The sequence below is a fragment of the Rutilus rutilus genome, assembly GCF_951802725.1.
Source record: "Rutilus rutilus genome assembly, chromosome: 23".
Classification (NCBI taxonomy): domain Eukaryota; kingdom Metazoa; phylum Chordata; class Actinopteri; order Cypriniformes; family Leuciscidae; genus Rutilus; species Rutilus rutilus.
Window position 1 is genome coordinate 23,662,831 of NC_140233.1, and position 24,206 is coordinate 23,687,036.

A 24,206-nucleotide genomic window follows, 5' to 3' on the forward strand; every position below is an offset into this window, starting at 1 on the left:
CCTGGGTGCACAACAATGTGCCTTCAATTACACACCCTCTTTTGAGTAAACTGTACACTATTTCTGTAAATAAACTACATTTAAAAATGTGTGTGATTGTGAGGAGACTTTTTTTTTATATATTTATATATATATATTTTTTATATTAATAGATCCTTTAGGGACGGGATCAATATTTCCTCAGGTGCTGAATACAGTATTTATGACCACTGGCACTGTCTTTCACACTGCTTTTAAGAAACCAGAAAATCAAAGTAGCATTATTACTGAAATACAATCTGGGCTGAATGCAGTGTAGTAAGCCATTTTCCTTATGGTGTAAATAGCTGAAATGAGCACAAATGTTAGGGCATGTCCAACATCTTCAGGATTCGAAGAACACCTCTGATTCTATGGGGTTTTAAATATTAAATGCTTGATGGGAGAATTTAGACCTCGTGAACTATTTTGAGAAATTCAGAAAGGGTAACCTCTCTATGTTTTCTCTCTTAAGGAGTTCTCTTACGAGAGGTTCTCTCGTATTGCGTAAGCTAGCTTACGCTGCGGGAAAGTCTCCTTTCTCGAGATACTGAAGCCAAAAATTATCCTTAATTTTTTAAATCTTGTCAACGCAGTGCGGCAGCCTGCAGACCTAGGGCAGGCGAATCGCGTGCCCATTGGCTGCTCTGCGGCAACTGCAGCAGCCTATGGCTGAGCCTTGCGCGTGACGTCACGTCCAATGAGCGCGCTTGGCGCGCTTAATGCGTCACAGCCCGTCATTAGGGGTGTGGCTTAGCGTATATAAGCAAGGTACAGAGGCTGCTTCGCTGATTTCTGTCTCTTCAGCGAAGCTCTTCGCATCGCTGATCTCCGAGGAAGCCGCCGTCGAATCAAGCGACCAGCACGCCGAGGATTTCAGCCTGAGGACGCCGGCCGCTCGCCGCCTTCAGCCTTCCCTGCCTGCTGCGCCATCCGGCATATATATCCTTTTCTTGCTCTGTGTTGTGTGTTTTGTGTGTCCGCCGCGACACACTTGCATCTAAAAGAGCGCGAGGCGTTGTTGCAAATGCCTCGCTCATCCTGTGGCTCGTGCAGAGCCGCGCTCAGCGACGGAGACCGCCACGTGGTGTGCGCTCTCTGCCTGGGCTTCTATGACAGCTGAGCGCTCGCCGGAGCCCCTCCCGCGAGCCTCGCTATTTCCTTCTCCCCACCTCCCGACGCGCAGCGGCCGGTTCGCCCGCACTGCCGTCGCCTCAGGGGATGAAGCAGACAGCGCTGTTTTCTTAGACAGCTGCTTTCTCCCCTCTGTCAAGCCGCGCAAACGGCGCCGCTCACAAGAGATGTCAGAAACGGACGGTCTCGGGCTATAGCTTCCTTTACGTTACAAGAAAGCTACCCCCCGGACGACGCACGCCCCTCCCTGCGCTCTCCCCCTCTGTTCGAGCCGCGCAAACGCGCCGCTCACAAGGGATGTCAGGAGTAGACGGTCACGGGCTGGCTTCCTTTACGTTATAAGAAAGCTACCCCGCGTCTCGGTCGCGCACGTCACTCTCCGGCCACCTCCGTTTCTCACACATTTCTCAGTCCCCTCCTAAGCTCAGGCGACTAGAAATATCAATATTGCAGTAAACGAGCCTGTTTTAATACACGCACGCCTGCAAACATACGATGTCATAGCACATGATGACATCTTCCCGCTCTCTCTCCCTTGTTCGAGCCGCGCAACTGCGCCGTTCTCAAGGGACATCAGAGCGGACGTCACGAGCACCGGCGAAAAGAGGAAGAGAGAGTGTTTTCGTCCTCGTATATTCTCAGTCCCCTCCAAGTTCAGGCGGCTGGAAATACTATACTGCAGTAACGAGCCTGTTTTATTACACGCGCGCGTCTGCAAACAAACGCCGAAACGAAACATCGCTCGGTCATATGCTCGCACTAACTAAAGTTTATGTGTGCTCCTGTGGCTCAGTGGCAGAGCATTGGACTTCCACACGGGAGTCCCGTGTTCGAATCCTGCTCTGGCGGCAGATAAATATTTTTTTTCTGCTGGCTTCTCCGAGCTCGCGGCCAGCTTTCTCACATACAGAAAGCAAACCCGTATCTCGCAGGATGGTGCTTGAGTATTTATGAGCGTCTAAACTTATGAGCCATCAAAGCTTCTCGCTCTACCAGTTTCCTATAACACCGATGGTGTTATACGTGTAGAAAATGTGCCCACTCCCACGTGCTCACTGCTACACACAAACACGGTCTCCCCGGTAACGTCCACAGAGCGCACTCTCTTAAAGCGGTCACACGCCGCTTGAGTACTAAGTGTAGGAAATGTGCCCACAACTCTGTGCTCACACCTACCCGTTGCTCGCTCTGCCACTCAGTTACCCCGGGTTGCAGATCCTCTAGAGCTCACTAACTTTCCAGCTCTAGCCGAAGATAAGTGTAGAAAATGTGCCCACTCTCACGTGCTCACTGCTTCACACAAACACGGTCCCCATGGTAACGCGCTCAGAGCGCTCTCTCTCTTAAAGCGGACACGCGCCGCTCGAGTATTAAGTGTAGTAAATGTGCCCACAACTCTGTGCTCACACATACCCGCTGCTCGCTCTGCCATTCAGTTACCTCGGGTTACAGACCCTCTAAAGCCCCGAAACACTCCGGCTCCGGCCGAGGGTGTCATAAGTGTAGAAATGTGCCCACTCCCATGTGCTCACTGCTTCGCACAAACACGGTCCCCATGGTTACGCGCTCAGAGCGCTCTCTCTTAGGCGGACACTCACCGCTCGAGTATTAAGTGTAGTAAATGTGCCCACAACTCTGTGCTCACACCTACCCGCTGCTCGAGTTGCAACGGCTCAGCCCGAGGGGATATTAAGTATAGAAAATGTGCCCACTCCCATGTGTTCACTGCTTCACACAACATGGTTCCCATGGTAATGCGCTCAGAGCGCTCTCTCATAAAGCGGAAACACGCCGCTCGAGTATTAAGTGTAGTAAATGTGCCCACAACTCTGTGCTCACACCTACTCGCTGCTCGCTCTGCCATACGGTTACCCCGGGTTACAGACCCTCTAAAGCTTCCAAAACACTGGCCGTGTTATAAGTGTAAACCCTGCGCCCGCTCACGAGCACGCGCACTCACTTTCAGACACTATATCCCCCACGCCGCTCTCGCGCCAGGGGTGTTTGACAGCAAAACGCGCTCCATCCTTCAGGACCGAGCTACTGAACGCTGTACAGCCGGCCAATACTGTTTATCAGCCCCCGTGTTCGAGCACCGGCGGCGCGCGCGCCGCCCCGTCCTCTCTGATACAGGTTCTCCATCCCGCGCAGCGCGGCGATCTGAACCCAGAGACCATTCGACCCCTAGCTATGCGTGCAAGAGCATGGGAAGCTATTCAGGGCGCGTCAGAATGGGTGTTGAACACTACAAAACACGGCTATTCGCCTCAATTCGCTCGTCGCCCCCCACGCTTCTAGCGCAGACGGAGACGAAAGTGGGTTTAGAAGCAGCGCACCTGCTTCGAGCAGAAATAGCGAAGCTGCTGCGCAAAGGGGCCATAGAACAGGCTCATCCTTCCTTGAGCGAGTCAGGCTTTTACAGCCGTTACTTCCTCGTTCCCAAGAAGGGCGGAGCATTAAGACCTATTTTAGATCTGAGACATCTGAACACGGCTCTCATGAGACGGCCGTTCAAGATGATTACAACCAGACAGATCCTTGCGCAGATCCGCCCAGGAGACTGGTTTATCTCTCTCGATCTGAAAGACGCGTTTTTCCAGATCCAGATAACCCCCCGTCACAGGCCATTCTTGAGATTCGCCTTCGACGGTCGAGCTTATCAATACACAGTCCTGCCGTTCGGCCTGTCTTTAGCACACCGTACATTTACGAAATGCATGGACACGGCTCTCGCGCCCCTGAAAAGTCAGGGAATGCGAATTCTGAACTATCTGGACGACTGGCTTGTTCTAGCGCAGTCAGAGACAGAACTTGTGTCTCACAGAACAGCGCTTCTCAGCCATCTGGAAGGTCTGGGTCTAGCGGTCAATTGGACCAAGAGCTCGCTCTCGCCCCGTCAGTCAATTTCCTTTCTCGGAATAGAACTGGACTCGGTGGCGATGACGGCCAGATTGTCGGAGCAGCGCGCGCGCCGCATCCGGCGCCTCGCCGCATCCTTCAAAGAAGGCAATCGGGTTCCTCTGAAAGCATTTCAGCGCATCCTGGGGCATATGGCCTCAGCTGCAGCAGTGCTTCAGCTGGGTTTACTGCGCATGCGCCCGCTTCAACGCTGGCTAAGAGCGCGCGTATCCCATCGAGCCTGGGCGACCGGTGGCTCGCTAATCAGAGTGACTCAGGGCTGTGTCTCAGCCCTGCAGCCCTGGCTAGCAGCTGAATGGTATCACACTGGAGTGATTATGGGAGTGTTTTCACACCGGAAAGTTGTCTCAACAGACGCATCCAACCTAGGTTGGGGAGCGCTCTTCGAAGGCAGACCGGTCTATGGCCGCTGGTCAGACCAGGAGAATCTCCTACACATAAACTGTCTAGAGATGCTCGCGGTCGAGAAAGCGCTCATGCACTTCCTCCTATTCCTCCATGGTCACCATGTTCTAGTCCGCACGGACAACACATCAGTAGTGGCCTATGTGAACCACCAGGGCGGTGTCAGATCAAAAACGACCTCTTTGCGTCAAAAGACAACGCACACTGCCCAGTATTCTTTTCAAGAGCAAGGACGCGCTGGCCCAGACGTGGCCCAGCGGCCCGCTATATGCTTTTCCCCCGGTCTCTCTGCTGCCTCAGGTCATCGAGAGAGCCAGGAAAGCGCGCCACACAGTGCTCCTCATAGCCCCATTCTGGGAGAACCAAGCTTGGTTCCCGGAACTCATACAATTGGCAGATTCAGCCCCTTGGCCGATCCCGGTGCGGAGAGACCTTCTCTCTCAAGCCCGCGGCTCGATTTGGCATCCCCACCCAGAGCGCTGGTCTCTGCATGCGTGGAGCCTCAACAATTACATGCTGATTTACCAGAAGGGGTGATGAACACGATCATACAATCTAGAGCTCCCTCCACGAGGCGGCTCTACACGTCTAAATGGTCGGTGTTTAACAAATGGTGCACTGCCAGAGGGCTCGATCCACAGACATGTGTGGTCTCGCAAGTATTGTGCTTCCTTCAAGAGCTACTGGACGCGGGCAGGTCCCCCTCCACGCTCAAAGTCTATGTCGCGGCCATTTCAGCGCTCTCTGTCTCAGAGCCGGGCCGCGCATTAGGAAGGAACGAGTTTGTCATCTGCTTCCTTAGAGGAGCGAGAAGGATGAACCCCCCGCGACCCCCTTCGGTTCCTATGTGGGATCTTTCACTGGTCTTAGACGCCCTGAAAGCACATCCCTTTGAACCCCTGGAAACTGTGGATATGAAATACCTCACGCTCAAAACCGTTTTTCTGATAGCACTGTCTTCAGTAAAACGTGTGGGAGACCTTCACGCGCTATCCACTAACGCTGCGTGCCTCGAGTTCGGACCCAATGACTCTAAAGTTATTCTCAGACCGAGGCATGGGTATGTCCCCAAAATTTTGGGCACTCCCTTCAGAGCGCAGGTCATTTCCCTTTCAGCCCTGCCGAATGCTGGCTGCGAGGCAGATAGTAATCTCCTCTGCCCAGTCAGGGCGCTGAGAAGCTATATTTCACGCTCCGCCGCCTTCAGGCGTTCAGAGCAGCTCTTTGTTTCGTTTGGTGGGCGCACCAAGGGTCTCGCCGCCTCGAAACACACCCTATCCAGATGGATAGTTGACGCTATCGCAGCTGCTTACGCATCTAAAACCTGCAGTGCCCTTTGGGCATTCGGGCGCACTCCACCAGAGGCATGGCCTCATCGTGGGCGTGGTCCAGTGGGATTCCCATTCATGACATTTGTGCAGCGGCAGGCTGGGCCTCCCCTTCCACATTTGTTAGGTTTTACAACCTGGAAGTTCCCGCTTTGCAGGACAAAGTGTTATCAGTCTAAGTCTCGCGTAGCCAGCCCACTGTCTGTGCGCGGGCTATGTTGCTGATTTAGCTCTACTGGTTGAGCTGCACTATGTGGAAAGTGTCAGTTGGACCGGCTGTGCCGCTCCCTGCCCCATATTATGTGCTTGTGTACTGTGGTATCTTGGCCGCCCAGCTCCGCTTCGCGTTCCCTGGGCTCCCCATGGGATTCATTCAGGATGCTGGGCGCGCGCACGGCGTTGACAAGGATGTTCCCGCAGCGTAAGCTAGCTTACGCAATACGAGAGAACCTCTCGTAAGAGAACGTACTCGGTTACTAACGTAACCTCTGTTCTCTCTAGAGAGGGAACGAGTATTGCGTAACCCGCCGTGCTCTCGCCACGAGCTCATTTCGCTTCATGCGACAGAAACCAGCGAAGCAGCCTCTGTACCTTGCTTATATACGCTAAGCCACACCCCTAATGACGGGCTGTGACGCATTAAGCGCGCCAAGCGCGCTCATTGGACGTGACGTCACGCGCAAGGCTCAGCCATAGGCTGCTGCAGTTGCCGCAGAGCAGCCAATGGGCACGCGATTCGCCTGCCCTAGGTCTGCAGGCTGCCGCACTGCGTTGACAAGATTTAAAAAATTAAGGATAATTTTTGGCTTCAGTATCTCGAGAAAGGAGACTTTCCCGCAGCGTAAGCTAGCTTACGCAATACTCGTTCCCTCTCTAGAGAGAACAGAGGTTACGTTAGTAACCGAGTACGTTTTCTTAAACTGTCGTTGCTTTTGCCAGCATAATCCATTGAACATCTTCCCATTGTTCTCTGTGGCACATTTACTGTCCCAGAGTACTGTGGCCTCATGGGAAGGCAAAGAGGGGAAAATTCCCTGCCAGTTTAAACCTGTTGAAAGGCTGTCAGTCACCCAGTCTACAAGAGTGTGAAAAGACAGAAAAGGAGTGGATTTAGAAATATAATGATTAACCTATATAATTATAGGAAGTCACAATACTCTTAATTCAGTGCATTTTCAGGATGTTTTTACAGTTTTCTTTCAATGTTACAGGGAATGGGTTAATTTCTCTTCTTTATTAAGATTTCTTAAGTTGAACCACTTTTTTCAGTACTGCACTGATTGGTCTGCTTTGTAACCAGAGACCTTCCCTTTGGATGATCTTAAATGTGGTAGCTTTGCATCCATAAGGAGTTAATGTAATAGAGCCTGATTGCTGAAAGCTTTTAGTAGACCTGATTCAGAGCAGCATCTTTGGGAATAAAAGCAAGCCAGGCTGTAAGGGACAGACATTCATCTCTTCAGTGGGTTGTACTGTTTTAGAAATTCTTTTTTTTTTATTGTTCTGCTGATGGAACACTGCAAAAATACCTGTCCATGAAATTTAAGTTGACCAAAAAACTCCAAACATGAGCTGTGGAAAAGAGTGATAGGAGATTTAGAGCTTTTTATAGCTGAAACGTCTATCCCTCACAGCCTCGCTTTCATACCTGTCATGGCACTGCTCTGAATAAGGTGTATAGGCTGACTACACAGAAGAGAATTGGACTGAGAAGTTCATATACTATAAATGAGAAATCCTGAATGCCATACATCCATTCTCCAAACTGCAGCCAGTGTCTCAGGCAAGAAGAGAGAAATACCTTGGACAGATGGCCAGTCCATCACAGTGCAAACACACGGGCATACACATATTCACACCTAAAGACAATTTAATGTCTCCACTATCAGATTTAACCAGGAGGAAAACAGTCATATGTACATTATTTACAATGAAGTCTAAGGGCAACACACTTGCCACAATGAAAAAAAAAAAAGAAAAAAAAAAAACGGGTGAAAAGAATAAATCAACAATCAATACATTTCAGCTTCAGAATCATGGATATTTTTATTCTGGTGTCATTATTGTCCCGTGCATTGGGTTTCCAGCAACAAGTCCAAGAATATTCATTTACACCCACAATGTAATAGCAAATTTAGCATTTTAATCAACAGTAAAAAAAAATGTTTTACCTTATATCATATCCCAGCCAACACACCCATGTGGGGCCCAAACGGGCTGCAAATGGGCTGATATCCGGGGCCCACCTGGGCTACCCAACTGGGAACCCAGCTAATTTTGGCCGCGGTTTCCGTGGTGGCCCCACATGTGTTAGCCCAGATGGGTTGATGATGGGCTCTTGATGGGCTCCATATCGGGCCCATGTGGGTAACCTAGGTAGCACCCATTTAGGGCCTACAGGAGTCTGCCCAGATGGGTTGATGATGGGCTCTTGATGGGCTCCATATCGGGCCCATGTGGGTAACCTAGGTAGCACCCATTTAGGGCCTACAGGAGTCTGCCCAGATGGGTTGATGATGGGCTCCATATCGGGCCCATGTGGGTAACCTAGGTAGCACCCATTTAGGGCCTACAGGAATCTGCCCACATGGGTTGATGATGGGACCCAGATAGGTCTTATCTAGGGCTCTTATGGGCCACAACGGGTATATATATGGGCTACCATATTTGTCTGTTTGGGTTACCTTATTTTACAGTAAACCCCTAAATACAATCATTACATGTAATCCACTAAACTATACTAAAATGTTAAAGGTATTCAATGAACAGAAACCAGTAGTTCACTTTTAAAGTTACTTTATTAAGCAAGTAGAAGTATCACAAAACAAGAAAAGAAGTAATATATATATATATATATATATATATATATATATATATGTATGCACACGTTATATATGCATATCTGAAAAATTAACCATTTCACAAACAAAACAATAACCGTGCAGCTTCTCACTCCTCTGTTGTCGCTCTCCCAACGGCCCTTTGAAAAGAGAAAATAAATCAGTCAACCATTATGCCACTTTTTTAATTCCTTTTCACAGTTCAATCAGATGTGTCAGGTTAGCCTTTTGGTGCCCCACATCAAGTGTATCTAGATAAGGGGTTTGCAAACCTGTCCTGGAACACCCCCTGCACTGCACATATTGGAAGCACAAAATGTACATTTTGACCAACTTTTACCACTTTGAAGTAATTTCTAAAAAATAATTAGTGTTGTAGATCATTAAACCATTATGCTGCCTCATAAGTCTGTCTGAAATCAGAATGGTTACTGCTCAAATAAATAAAAACTAAACTAAATCGGTTTTGTGAGGCACCTTAGTGTGTAAACGCTGCCTGCTAAGTCGTTGCCTGATAGGGCAGCGAGGCAATGAGTCAGCTGCCTAAGTTTTCAGATGCAGACTTTGTATGTTTCCCTCATCTAATATACCGGATTCATCACATTAGCTCATTTATAGAAACTGCAAGATCTGAAGTGGGTGTGCAGTACTGAGGGTTCCCAGGACAAGTTAGAAAACCAAACATTTGCCCATCATTCATCCAACTCAAATATTGCTTATCACTTGACATGTAGGTAGTAGCAACTTTACAAAGTCTACTCGCTCTAATGTTATGTTACAGAACATATTTCTCCTGTTTTACAACATTTGCACTGGCTCTTAGTTCAATTTTAAAAACTAAACAAGTTGGCTCCTTTATATCTTCTTCATATACACTTCCTCCACTACATCCTAAGATCGGCTTCTGCACTTACACTTGTTCTTCCACGCACTCGGACATTTTCCATGGGGTCACAAGCTTTTGGTTGTGCTGCTCCTGATGCCATCACTTCCTCTTCACTTCTTGCCTGCTGTCTGTACTATCCTGTATAAATAAAAGCAAGAAAACTCAATACAAAATAAGTCATGTACAAGATTTTCACTTTACAGTTCAATTAGTCGGGTAGAAAACAAAGTATACAACACAATCCATTCTAAAACACATTTTATGTATTCACACAAGCAATTCTTCAGAGCCCCAACATGGAATTGTAAAAAAAATAATATTACTCCCATGTGTCAGTTACGATTACTATAATGATAAGGTCATGATTTCATATTTAAAACAGATGAAGAAATCAACAAATTGTGGTGTTGAGCTGAGAGGGTTGTGGTCTGTTGCTCTTTGAATTAGATCTTTCAATGCAGGTTTATATTGTTTCAACAATTTGCCTGACCCCTGGGGGCTCCGTATATTTCTGATAATATTTGTGGAGAAACATTACACTGTTTTAATTCAGAATCCTAACCATACATTGTAGGCTACTAATTAAAAGTAATTTATTAAATCAAGTAAAATAAAAAATAACACAAAAGGCCAATGAATGTACCAGAAGTGATAGTGCAATGTAGCAGCTAAAGAATAATCCTCCACCAAATTGCCAGTAATCAGCTGGTCCTTGGCGAATCTGAAGAGGGGGAAAGAAGAAATTATTCAATAAAGTCCTTAAAAAGCAGTATTTTCTTATATCATTCCTTCAAACAATCTTGAAAAAAAAAAAAAAAAACGTTTGCCATTATAACATTCACACTACATGAACTGAGTAATGTCAAGGGCTGGGTAAAAAATATTGATTTCTCGATTTTATTTGATTCTCATTTTTACGAAACAATATCAATTCTTAAATCCCAAGAATCGATTAGTCAACCTGTTTTCAGTTGATGAATGAATGGAACATTGTAGCGTGCATCCCATCCAATAAATCCAGCCCTAGTAATGTCATCTTTGAGACTGTTAGTTGTTACATGATGAATAAAAATGTAAACATAAACTTTAAGCATGGCAATCCCATCAGAAATGTGTATCATAGCAAGGGAAGCACACACATAAAAAACAAACAGAAAAATTGGTACCAAAATCAAACCATCAAATAATTTTACCTGCACCTATTTATCCTATTATGACACGTCTGAGGGTCTTTCCCTTTACGGTGTCCAGTGATTAAAGAAAGGACTGATGAAGGTGACATGAATCCACTTTCTGTGCGCCACTTCAGCAGAAAAAAGACAAAAGGACAAAAAAGTTACTCAGACTTGCTATTAGTAACGTTAACATTAAAGGTCTTACTTTAAAGGTGAAAATCATACTTAATACTATATATTAAACCCAGTGTAGGTTTTTGAACAGTGGGTAAAATTAACTTACTGTAACAGTTAGTTGGGGAATGGGTCTTTCTGTTGGGTGTTCTCCCCAGATAAAAATTATTCCAATGCTTGATCTAAAAAAAAAAAAAAAAAATGTAAACAAATATATTTCCAATACTGTCAGTGTTTGAAGAGGTTATGTAAACATACTTCTAACGAATAAATGACTGTTTTATCACTTTACTCATTCCAACGCTTTTTTACCTCTCATGCGTTTTTAAACTAACGTTAGCTGACATTAAACACACAACGTTACCAACAACAAAACACAGCAATGTCAGATGGTACTAAATTACATTGAAATACAGCAGTACAAAAACACACACAGAGATAACTTATTGAACGTATTGGTTGCATTAAGCCTATGACTGTTAATGTTATCATGTCCATAAACGTTAACGTTAATTTAACTGACTGCTATAAGGACTGAAAAATGTTTTCTTACCTGATATCGCCAGTATTTTTACAGACCACGTACGAACCCTTCCTCTGTTCACATTCCAGCTTTTGTTCTTCATTGATATCAACTTAAATTCGCTCAAAATTTAAGAATTCAACAGGCAGATATAAAATAATCCAGGTCTGACCGAGTAATCAATGCAAGCAGCAGCTCAGCTGCTCAGTGCGCGCCTATTTTAAATTTGAAAATACGTCCGTTACTCTCGGTCGGTGACTGAGCCGCGAAGAGCCGCGCACATTCTCATTGGACAGTTTCCTGGAAGACAGACAGATTAACCAATCATGCTCAAAATAAAACGGCGAAACAACCAATAACAATAGTTTAATAACAGTTAACATAGCGGCGTATTGAGTTTTATTTGCAGTCTGTATTATTGTTTAATTAATTAGTCAAATCAAATGACATGACAGTATGGATACAAATGTAATAATGCAATGTAAACGGTTAGGCAAGCAGACAAAATTGTAAATTCAAACAAAATCACATAAGGCAAAAGGTTTGAAACTATTATTATTGTTAATAATGATAATTATATTTTAACATATAGAGCTGGTAAGTCCCGCCCCTTCCGCTAATCCCCCTGGACCTCAAAGTTGAAAAACCGTCAATGCAAGTGAATGGGAGAAAATAATTATTTTCTGTTCCCGTTTGAATTGTGCCATGAATGTGAACATATGTTGTCTGTGAATTTTTTATAGAACTTTTCGTGTAAAGAATGCTACAATTTAGCGGGTAGAAGTTTGATACGGTTAGACTTTGTGTGAAAGCACTTTGTGGACTACAACTCTTCGCTGCTTTCGACGCGTTTGAAACGTCACCACCACTAGCACACGGCTCTAGCTCACGGATCCCGCTAAACATGACTGTGTCTTTGGTGCACTTCACCGCCTTCTTTCAGGGAGAGGACAAAATCGTTGAGGTTGGCGAAAACCACGGGTAAGTCAACTTTATGGGGTGACGTCACATAGGCGACATGTAGTCTTTCTCGTTAAGTCTTTTCCACAACTGCTAGCCGGGGAATCATACCATATACTGTCAAACTTGTAACATGAAAGATTATATAAAAAATTCACAGACAACATATGTTCACATTCATGGCACAATTCAAACGGGAACAGAAAATAATTATTTTCTCCCATTCACTTGCATTGACGGTTTTTCAACTTTGAGGTCCAGCGGGGTTTTGCGGAAGGGGCGGGACTTACCAGCTCTATACTGAAGAGCTGTTATATCAAAAAAATTATGAAATGCTAATTAATTGTCACAATAATGTTGAAAGGCAGATATTTCTGCTGTATGTTGTTTCAACGTACAGATCTTGTAAAAATGTCAATGCTGATTTAGAAGTGTTTTAAATCTTTTACTTTTTTCTTTTCTTGTTTTGTGATAATTGTACTTGCTTAATAAAGTAACTTTAAAAGTGAACTACTGGTTTCTGTTCATTGAATACCTTTAACATTTTAGTATAGTTTAGTGGATTACATGTAATGATTGTATTTAGGGGTTTACTGTAAAATAAGGTAACCCAAACAGACAAATATGGTAGCCCATATATATACCCATTGTGGCCCATAAGAGCCCTAGATAAGACCTATCTGGGTCCCATCATCAACCCATGTGGGCAGATTCCTGTAGGCCCTAAATGGGTGCTACCTAGGTTACCCACATGGGCCCGATATGGAGCCCATCATCAACCCATCTGGGCAGACTCCTGTAGGCCCTAAATGGGTGCTACCTAGGTTACCCACATGGGCCCGATATGGAGCCCATCAAGAGCCCATCATCAACCCATCTGGGCAGACTCCTGTAGGCCCTAAATGGGTGCTACCTAGGTTACCCACATGGGCCCGATATGGAGCCCATCAAGAGCCCATCATCAACCAATCTGGGCTAACACATGTGGGGCCACCACGGAAACCGCGGCCAAAATTAGCTGGGTTCCCAGTTGGGTAGCCCATGTGGGCCCCGGATATCAGCCCATTTGCAGCCCGTTTGGGCCCCACATGGGTGTGTTAGCTGGGGCAGGCTCTGTCCAGATTGTCCTCTGGTGTCTGCGGATGAATCCACGTTGACCTGGGAAACGTGATGTAAATGTTTGCGCGTGAATCCGTGGCCAACAAAACCAAAATTAGCTGGGTTCCCAGTTGGGTAGCCCAGGTGAGCCCCGGATATCAGCCCATTTGCAGCCCGTTTGGGCCCCACATGTGTTGGCTGGGGATCTTGTAAAAATGTCAACGTTGATTTAGAATGGTTTTTGTTAATCTTTTTCAACAACAAACTGACATTATTTCAACCATATTTCAACGTTGAAGGTCGGTCATGTGCTGGCTGGGTATGTAGCCTACTCATTTCCCATTAGTGAACTGACTAGGTCTCACATAGGGAGCCCATCTAGGTTTGCCCATGTTGGACCTACTTAGTTGACCCAAGTGGGCCCCAGATAAGATGCCCATTTTGAGCCCATATCCACTCTGTCCCCCTGTAGCCCATTTGTAACCCATATGGGCCCCAGATAAGAAGCCCATTTTGAGCCCATGTCCACTCTGTACCCCTGTAGCCCATTTGTAACCCATATGGGCCCCAGATAAGAAGCCCATTTTGAGCCCATGTCCACTCTGTACCCCTGTAGCCCATTTGTAACCCATATGGGCCCCAGATAAGAAGCCCATTTTGAGCCCATGCCCACTCTGTACCCCTGTTGCCCATTTGTAACCCATATGGGCCCCACATAAACGTGTTGGCTGGGATGTCTTGGAGTATCGCAATAATATTGTATTGTGAGTTCAGTATCGTGATTTGTATCGAATCGTGACATGAGGGTATCGTTACACCCCTAGTAAACAGTATAAAATAAAATAAAAGAGAGAAAAATAAAAGTAATTTAAAAATGTTGATTTTATAGATTTAAAAACAATATATTTTAAGTTTATTTCAAAATATGCATACCGTATACACAAATATTCTAGTGTTTTGAAAGTGTAAGGAGACCACCTTGACTGCATGATACAGTGGTTCATGGGAGTGGGCGGAGTTAAAGAGCTCTTTTGGTGCAATTTGCTTTTGGCGACTTTGATTGATGGAATTTTCTGTACAACATCTTGGGTACTGTAGTTTTTCACCACTGTAAATCAGCTGTTAAACATAACTATTGTGTTGACATTAAATCTGTGACCGCAGAGACTTCAACATTGTTTGTATAAAATATAAAAATAGATAAAACTTCCAGGACCATACTGTGGGTGCTTCTCAATACTCAAATTGATGGTTCCTTGTTTCCTCGCTCTGGTTAATTCAAGATCGTTGGTTAGTAAGACCTTCATACTGAATGACTTTTTCGCTTCACAAGGTCTGGCTTTTTTCATTTGTGACTGAGACTTGGCTTAATGTTGTATTACTTTTCTGAACACCCCACAACATTAATTACATGTTTAACTTCCAGAAAAACATATTTTCCCACCTCAGGCATCAAATCCCTACTATTATTATTGGTTATTATTTTAAGATATGGGCATTATTAGTCTTCAACCCCGTTATGGACACTATGGGAGCTCTCTGAATATGTTTATAAAATATATTTGTAATGAAATCAACGTTTTCCTATTAATCAGATGTCCCTCACACTAATTCAGTAATTGTAAATGTAAAATTAACATATAATTTAACACTTATGCTAAACTAAAGCCTGGAATGGACACTTTTTGTGACAGCAACCTCATCATTTTTGATCAAAGATGTGGCTTAACTTCAGAATTTGAACTAAAATCAGTATTTTTATGATTGCTCTGAACATTTCAGACTAAGTTCAACAAACATTAAATGACTTATTCATAAACTTAAAAAAATAATTAATACAATTGTAGGTGTGACAGGGTTGAGACTAGGGTAACAGGGTTGAAGAGACAAATACAGCTTAACATATGCATAGTTGTTTTTTACTCAAATTCACTGTAAGATTTTCTATAAGCACTGTATTTCATTATGTAACCAAGAAAAACATCAGATATAAATTGCAATTGCAACTCAGTTTTATTAACCCGACTGCAGGAAAAACTTAGTATACATTAGAACATTATAAACTGACTAAATAGGTCATCAAAATAAAACATATTACTTGTGTGCTTTTTTGATGTGTGTGTGTGCGTGCGTGTGTGTGTATGTGTGTGTGTGTGTGTGTGCGAGCATGTGTTTGTGTGTTCGCGCGCTTCGTAGCAAAAAAAGTAACGGGGTTGAGTGTGACAGGGTTGTGATTTTTTGCTCGAAAATGGCCACTGCTCTACATGTAGTGAATAACAGGAGAGCACATGGCATGCAAGGTATTAAGAAATCATGTATATTGTTGAAATAACAAAGATCATTTTCACAAGTAAAAGAATTCTATCTTTATTTGATGTAACAGGGTTGAGTCGTTGAGCCTGACAACCACAATATCACAATTCTAAATAAGTTATAGTTATAAGAGAAGGTGGTAACTTGCCTGTGTCTACACACAATGTTGTTCAGAAGACTTCTATGATGTTACTTCCTGTTATTGATGTCACATAATAAGGATCTGTTCATTATTTTTATGGGGGAGAATGATTTGTGTAACGGGGTTGAGGGATTACTGAGGGACGGAACTAAATCATGTGATTTTAATGAATAATCTTGAATTTACTTGAAAACAAAAAAAACTTTACCAGCAAAAAAGCACAAATGGATCTTCATGGGAATGGCAAAATGTATGGACTTTTTTTCTAATTTTATTATTCATATCCCAAGTAGACTTTCATAGAAGGCCATGAGGGACAAAATAGGTGGTGTCAACTGAAAAAACAAGCTAATTTCTAATGTAAAGATAATATGTACATCATCATTTTTAAACTTTATTAAAGGAGACATTTCAATTGATACAAAAAGCTTTTAAAATAGATTGTGGTGACCCAATAGGTAAAATACACTTAAAAAGGTCAGAGGGACTCAAATCATACTGGTTTGGTGGAATGACTCAAATGCACATCAGCTTATGGAAACGTGTTTAACAAGTTAAAACATTAACACTTGTGTGATCCGGCATATATATGTATTATTGTGATTAATGTTATTATTTTTATTATTATATGGACAGATCATCTGGCCAGACATGAGAGTCACAGAGAGACTCGGAGTCTCCGGATGTTCGTGTGCTTCAAGCTGCCCAAAACAACATCTGTATGAAAGCCTCCTGACGCCCCTCACTGATGCTGATTTCATTAAAGTCTCTTCAGACTGTTTGCTGAACATAAAGAAAACGCGTTCAGGCTTTTATCAACTTTTCCACTTAAACAATTTATCAAACTTACACGCGGCTTTCCCCCGTGCCTGATGCTCGCCTTGGATTTGATCTGATGAAGGCAAAATTAACATTTCCTCTTCGCGTATATTAGTCTGAAATGAAAGCTCAGAACATCTGCTTGGTGTTCACTTTGTTATGACTGTGCTAAACTATTTTACCGTTGCAGTTTTGCCTCAAATGTAAGAGAAGAAAGCACACGCATGAGGGGTTCGTGGACGCGCATAGATTCCGAGCGGGCAGGTTGAGTCTATAAGGTTCTCATGTGTTATTTAAGAGCGTAGCGCCGCGCGAGCGCTAGTCATTGCAGAAACCAGAGACAGCACTTGAAAGACTGCAGATCCAATCAGAGAGAAATGGCAGAAACCGCACCCGCACCCGCTGTTGCCGCCCCGGCCAAAGCGCCCAAGAAGAAGTCCGCTGCGAAAGCCAAGAAAGCAGGACCAGGCGTCGGCGAGCTCATCGTCAAAGCTGTATCCGCATCCAAGGAGAGGAGCGGCGTGTCCCTCGCCGCGTTGAAGAAAGCGCTCGCTGCCGGCGGCTACGATGTGGAGAAGAACAACTCCCGCGTCAAAATCGCCATCAAGAGCCTGGTGACCAAAGGCGCCCTGGTGCAGGTCAAAGGGACCGGCGCCTCGGGCTCATTCAAGCTCAACAAGCAGCAAGCTGAGACCAAGAAGAAAGCGGCTACTAAAGTGAAGAAGACCGCGGTCAAGAAACCCGCTGCTGCCAAGAAGCCCAAGAGCGCTGCGGCAAAGAAGCCCGCCGCCAAGAAATCGCCTAAGAAACCCGTCGCTAAGAAGTCGCCCAAGAAGGCCAAGAAACCCGCCGCCACAGCCGCTAAGAAGGCGACGAAGAGCCCCAAGAAGGCAAAGAAGCCAGCAGCCGCTAAAAAAGCAGCCAAGAGTCCCAAAAAGGCAAAGACTGCTAAACCTAAGGTGGCAAAACCTAAAGCTACCAAGCCTAAAAAGGCAGCGCCCAAAAAGAAGTAAAGGTCACTGTTTGTGCCTCAACGGCTCTTTTAAGAGCCACCCACTTACTCTAAATTAGAGCAAAACGTATTTATATTGAAGATTTCTGTGCATTGCGGTAGAAATGTGAAATGAATTTTCAATAGAGATGTGACTTTTAACTTTTTGGACTCATTCATTCTAAATACCCAGTAAAAAAAAAAAAAAAAAAAAAACCTCAAACTATTATATAAGAAATGTATTGTAAATATGCAAAAAAAAAAAAAAAAACGGGTTCAGACTGTTCAGAAATGGCATGTTATACAACACGGTACAGACAGAATATACACACAACACTATGCTGGGGAATTGTGATAATACGAACAACCCCGCATCCAACAATATGGACAGTGATAAAACTCCAATATTGCAATAGGAACATAATATTGTACAGTATCAGATGGTCAGTGTGCACAGAATATACTGTGTATATATACGTATATATGTACAGTATATACACAGAATATATAATGTGTGACTGTGAAAGGTGCAGCGCTTTTGGTAGGAACAGTGTACAATATCCATTTTTGTACTTATTTAAATTTCATATAACTCTTCTGTCTTATTAGTCACACTCACAAATACTTGCGCAAAACAGTGCACAATAATACCCGCTAGAAGGGGGGTGAGGGAGAAAAATAACCTCAGCCACATTGTGAAGGTGGCTGGTAAGTTAATAGGCTGTCCACAGGTTTCCTTGACAAATATTTATGAGAGGCAGGTTATGAGGAAAGCAGATGCCATATTGGACTGTGTAAATCACCCCCTTCATTGTTCTTTTGAGGTCCTCCCCTCAGGCCGGAGATTCAGAGTCCCTTGTTTTAAGTCCAATAGGACAAATAATTATTTTATACCTAGTGCAATTCGGTTGCTAAATTTGCACAATTCTTTGACATAGATGAGTAGTAGAGTTACAGAGTTTTTAATTAGTAGTTTGTGTTGTTTATTCGTATACATGTGGTGTTTACCTGTTGTGCTACTTGTATGTTTACCTCGCTGTAAGACAAGTTTCCCTTAGGGGACAATAAACTGAAACTGAACTGAGAAGTTCAGTGATTGGTTTAAATCTTTACAGACTCTAAACCAATCGGCGACTGGCACTCTCGTTTAAAGCCAGTGAGTGGAGGCGTACGGATTTTATTCTGTTACTGTCTTTTGACTGTGCAGTTTGTTGTAACTGATTTAAAAACAATGAGTGGAAGAGGCAAAACCGGTGGTAAAGCCAGAGCGAAGGCTAAGACTCGCTCCTCTAGGGCGGGACTGCAGTTCCCCGTCGGCCGTGTTCACAGGCTTCTTCGCAAAGGAAACTACGGCGAGCGCGTTGGTGCCGGAGCTCCTGTTTATCTGGCGGCGGTGCTCGAGTACCTCACCGCTGAGATCCTGGAGCTGGCTGGAAACGCCGCTCGGGACAACAAGAAGACCCGCATCATCCCCCGTCACCTGCAGTTGGCGGTGCGCAACGACGAGGAGCTCAACAAACTTCTGGGCCGAGTGACAATCGCTCAGGGCGGCGTGCTGCCCAACATCCAGGCCGTGCTGCTGCCCAAGAAGACCGAGAAACCCTCCAAATCTAAATGAATGAGTCCTCAAGTTTGTCTTCTGTAGATCAAAAGGCTCTTTTAAGAGCCACCCATTTTATCTGAAAGAGAGTGTTTTTCCTTTTTAATATTTATAAACGGCATAAAGGCGTTTGGTTGAGAGAGAAAATGACCCATCAAACCAGAGTAAAATGTATGATTGGATCATTGACGATTACAGTACTCTTATAGTCGTAGGTGTGCGTGTTTGTTGTAAGCATGATGATCCCCTGATGTGTTTGTTACCCAACCCATCTCCCTTAATATTAAAATATAGTTGCTTTAGCAAGCTCTGATAGTGTATTGCATATTTTAATAAATTATTCAAAATAAAAAGCAACATACATATCGGCTTCATGGTCAAATAAATTGGTAAATATTACTCTGGTTCTTTGATCTCCTATTTTACGGGGCGGATGGAAACTGTAGTGTCTCGCTGCAGTGCTTTTATACAGACTGTAATGTGATGATCTAATCCGAGATCTGCATAATCACTGGGAATTAAGGCGAGTATTTCAGAACAATTTAATACAAAATTGTGAGTATAAAGACCAGGGAGGTGTTACATATACACTTTTTGATGTATATGAAGTATTCAACAGAACAAAAGCATCTCGAGCGGGAAACCTTCCACTTGTTTGAAAAAGAGGAAACGCGCAGTCATTGGCTGGCACTCATGCGCAGACGTCACGTATTAGCCAATCACAAGGTCTGCATCCTCGCGACACTATGAGCTCGTGGCGGTACAATGCTTTAAAAGCGGATGTATAACGTATAGCAGCATTTCCTTCCAGCGCAAGCAGGACAGAGAGAAACCCGAAGCAATGGCAAGAACCAAGCAGACCGCTCGTAAATCCACCGGTGGTAAAGCCCCGAGGAAGCAGCTCGCTACTAAAGCCGCCCGTAAGAGCGCTCCGGCCACCGGCGGCGTCAAGAAGCCTCACCGCTACCGACCCGGGACCGTGGCTCTGCGGGAGATTCGCCGCTATCAGAAGTCCACCGAGCTGCTGATCCGCAAACTGCCCTTCCAGCGGCTGGTGAGAGAAATCGCTCAGGACTTCAAGACGGACCTGCGCTTCCAGAGCTCCGCTGTCATGGCCCTGCAGGAGTCTAGCGAGGCTTATTTGGTCGGTCTGTTCGAGGACACCAATCTGTGCGCCATCCACGCCAAGAGGGTCACCATCATGCCCAAAGATATTCAGCTGGCCCGCCGCATCCGCGGAGAGCGCGCTTAAACCCGCGTCTGCGTCAACCCACAACGGCTCTTTTAAGAGCCACCAAAGCTGCACTGAATGAGATCATTTCTAGTTTAACTCAATATGAGTAGAAAGTTGCATTCATGCATTACATTAATACTCTCTGGGTCACCGTTCTCTAAATCATCAGTTACCCTAACAGAATTAAATATAACCCTAATTAGAAAATACTTCGACATAAAGAAATGTGAATGATTTTATGCAATAAAAGCGGTTATGTATTTTAATGTTTGCATAGGCCTATATTCCTTTTTTTCTTTTCTTTTTTTTTTTTACTTGAATGCTGTGATGTCAGTTGTACAGGGTGCGAATCACACAATGGCCTTTATGACAAATTATATATAAAACACCAATTATTGAAATTAACAAAACTATCATGTGCAATTGATTGACATGTAAACTGCGCACTCAGATTCCAATGTTGTTGCGGATAGTTTCAACAGAGCTAGAAATGTATCTTCATATTTACAGGTAAAGCTGCTTTTCATCTTCAAACAGTTTTCCCAAACAAGACTAACGTACAGTGGTTGTTTTTTTCCAACTCTTTTCTTCCAGCTACTCCCTAATAGTGGCATGGTCTGTTTTGAAACTTTTAGCGCAAGTTCAATGCCAACTTTAGAGATTACTCTTACAGGTGCAAGTTCAGCTAAAGGTAGACATTACAGTATAAACCACTGAGGCCTGAAATCATTTTATATTCTGCAAATATATCCGAATGGTCTAATACAAAATGTACTATACTGTAGGCTACTTCTAGATTAGCACATTTCATTACCATTCAGTATCTCTATTATATGATGATACTATAACATCCTCTTCATCAAATGAAATAAATCTTATAAATCATGATAGAATTCGGACAGGCCTCGTTAGATTATGGTTTGGGTTAAACCACATTGTTTTGTGCTGGAACTATATTGAGGGGAGGGGCGTTTTGCGCCTTGTGACGCGGTGTTGGTTTCTATCAGGTCCTGTAAGTAAATATTTAAAAGGCCTCCTTGCAACGCTCAACGTACATTTCTTGTCATCGTTTGACTGGAGTGATTGAAACATGTCTGGAAGAGGCAAAGGCGGTAAAGGACTCGGGAAAGGAGGCGCTAAGCGTCACCGTAAAGTGTTGCGCGATAACATCCAGGGAATCACCAAACCCGCCATTCGTCGTCTGGCTCGCCGCGGCGGCGTCAAGCGCATCTCCGGTCTGATCTACGAGGAGACCCGCGGAGTGTTGAAGGTGTTTCTGGAGAACGTGATCCGCGATGCCGTCACCTACACCGAGCACGCCAAAAGAAAGACCGTCACCGCCATGGATGTTGTGTACGCGCTGAAGAGACAGGGACGCACCCTGTACGGCTTCGGCGGATAAACACCTGAAACCAGGAGAAACTACTCAAACCCAACGGCTCTTTTAAGAGCCACACACATTTTGAAAAGGAGTATGTTTTAAGTTGTTTATTCTGTCACCTCTTAATTAGTAACCACTTTGAGGCAGAACTTGTATGTAGTAAGGAGATTTGACTTTAGTAATTACGGAGCTTGTGTTTCCAGACTATTGCTCCTGTTTAGCTTTCTACAATACAGAATTTAGAGTTTCTAAGAACCTAAACGAATCTCTGTAACACACTCCGGAGCAGAAGGTGGCGGTAATGCACCTATTTAACTTGGTTGCCAGCTGCCGTTAAAAATCAAGAAGAAGAACCTAAACGAACAGGGTTTACTCGTGTCACATGTTTAGTGATTGTCAAAAACGAGTGAATTCATGGCGCATTTTTTCATTGCACTAAAAGCGACTCTTTTGAACTTCGTTAAAATAATTTAGTACTTAAATGTCACTCAAACCAGCAACATATCTCATCTAAATCGGATTGTACTTTGTTTTTGTTGACTGAAACAAACCACATTTACTGTATCAAACTGATGTGTCAGAGGTGTATATAGGTAACAGTTATATGTTATAAAGTGTTTAAGTTTATCCTCATCATGCAAGCACGTACATGTTATCACTTCGAGAAAACCGATGGAAGAAAAAATAAAATCTAAGTATTTACAGGTGACTGTACTATATGCTGAATAATGCTGAATGAATCATTTGTGTTAAATTATGGTATGAAAATCAAGAGAGGTTTGGAAAATTGAGTCTGGAAAAACGGAATTTTGAAATGGAAAGTAGGAATCCTGCTCCATTTTACTCTTAGGTCAAACTGGTTCTAACACATAAAAGGGGTTCTTGCCAAAATCCGGGACTCAAACTGAATCCCGAGGGACTTTATTTGTGTAGTTTAATGTGCACAATATTATGTAAGAACATTGCATAATTACAATTGTCCATTTAAAGTACTTCGCTGGCATGATTGTGATCTGTCATGACACCTCATGAGCGGGAAAGGCAGACAAAGAGGCGCGTGCGTCGTGACGTGGTGCAGTCAAGTTACTGGCGGTTCGGCAATGGAAAGGAATTCAAATTTAGAAGCTTTCAATTGGCGGATGAGTCTCTTTAGCAGCCCAAATCTGACCAATGAAAACACGGAGAAGGGCAAACCAGCCCTCTGACATGAGCTTTCAATAAATACCCAGTTCATCTCCACTCTACCAGATGTCGTTGTTTTCTTTTTTTTACTTGACTTGTTATAAGTACATAAACGCATTCAGAGACTTCTTCAATTCAGTCAGCTGACCTTACAGCTGTTACTTTTTGCTAAATAAAAATAATCGTTTCTGTACATTTCTGTCACTTATAAAACCACTTTTTTATGACTCTAAACTGAGGTTGATGTCCAAGGGTCTTGTTTAGTTCATATGTCATTGGGTATCATTTCTCCAGGAATTCTGTTGCTGCTTTTAAAATGAGGCAAGATGGTGAAACCTTGTGGGGAAAAACCAAGCCACACCTTTACCAAAATGTGAACGACAGAGTAAGGATAATTATCCTGAAACTTGTGGGGGAGTTCTGCTTCTTCTTCATGTTTTAAATGCAGTTAGCGCCTTAGGAGCATTATCACCACTGAATGACAAATTAACATGGTTGATGAGTCCGAAATTTAATCTGGGATTAATGCTCATTCCAGCCACACATAATATGTTCTAGACCTTAGACTCATGTTATATGAATTTAATTAGTGCTCTGTATAGCTGTATGTCCTGCCTTTTCCTAAAATATCCTCTTTCTTAATTCTAAGTGATTAAATAATGTATCACAATATATTATATGTATTACATATAAAAAGCACGTCACTTTCAAATTGTGTAATACTATAACACCATTTCCCTGTGTCACTGTGTTTCTACTGTCCCATCTAGTTGGCCACTTATGCATGACCTTTTTCTTTAAACAATTGTTTTGCCTCTTTTTTCTCCATAGGTACTTTAACATCCACCTCTCTCTTGTCTAGTGTTTCTTTTTTTTTTTTTTTTTTTTGCTAGTTTATCAGCAACTTGATTACCAGATACCCCAACATGTGCTGGTACCCAACAAAAATACACCACTATTCCAGCCTCTTTCAATCTGTGTAATAATAAATATACCTCCATTAATAAATATGCTTTGTCTGATTTTGCATGTATTATACTAATTAAAGCTGAAGAAGAATCTGAGGCTATAAGGGGCAATGGAG

The 24,206-nt window shown here is 43.7% G+C and overlaps 4 protein-coding genes and 1 long non-coding RNA gene across 5 annotated transcripts; 4 read left to right on the forward strand and 1 right to left on the reverse strand.

Moving 5' to 3' along the window:
- Positions 1-7,977: 7,977 nt before the first annotated feature.
- LOC311283404 lies at positions 7,978-11,695 on the reverse strand. Its single transcript, XR_014626055.1, has 6 exons — positions 11,433-11,695; positions 10,989-11,061; positions 10,724-10,833; positions 10,174-10,251; positions 9,559-9,668; positions 7,978-8,784 (listed from the first exon to the last, which is right to left on the reverse strand). It is a non-coding gene; the product is annotated as an uncharacterized lncRNA (long non-coding RNA).
- A 5,386-nt stretch (positions 11,696-17,081) lies between these two features.
- Positions 17,082-18,569, forward strand: LOC311283401 (histone H1-like). Its single transcript, XM_084397767.1, has one exon. It carries the CDS (start codon positions 17,112-17,114, stop codon positions 17,745-17,747), a length of 636 nt encoding a protein of 211 aa, XP_084253893.1. The 5' UTR covers positions 17,082-17,111; the 3' UTR covers positions 17,748-18,569.
- A 91-nt stretch (positions 18,570-18,660) lies between these two features.
- Positions 18,661-19,677, forward strand: LOC311283391 (histone H2A-like). The gene has a single exon (XM_084397756.1). The coding sequence runs from the start codon at positions 18,957-18,959 to the stop codon at positions 19,341-19,343; it is 387 nt and encodes a 128-aa protein (XP_084253882.1). The 5' UTR covers positions 18,661-18,956; the 3' UTR covers positions 19,344-19,677.
- Positions 19,678-20,142: 465 nt separating this feature from the next.
- LOC311283387 (histone H3.2-like) lies at positions 20,143-20,624 on the forward strand. The gene has a single exon (XM_084397752.1). It carries the CDS (start codon positions 20,167-20,169, stop codon positions 20,575-20,577), a length of 411 nt encoding a protein of 136 aa, XP_084253878.1. The 5' UTR covers positions 20,143-20,166; the 3' UTR covers positions 20,578-20,624.
- Positions 20,625-21,616: 992 nt separating this feature from the next.
- LOC311283397 (histone H4) lies at positions 21,617-23,240 on the forward strand. The gene has a single exon (XM_084397763.1). It carries the CDS (start codon positions 21,650-21,652, stop codon positions 21,959-21,961), a length of 312 nt encoding a protein of 103 aa, XP_084253889.1. The 5' UTR covers positions 21,617-21,649; the 3' UTR covers positions 21,962-23,240.
- Positions 23,241-24,206: the final 966 nt, after the last annotated feature.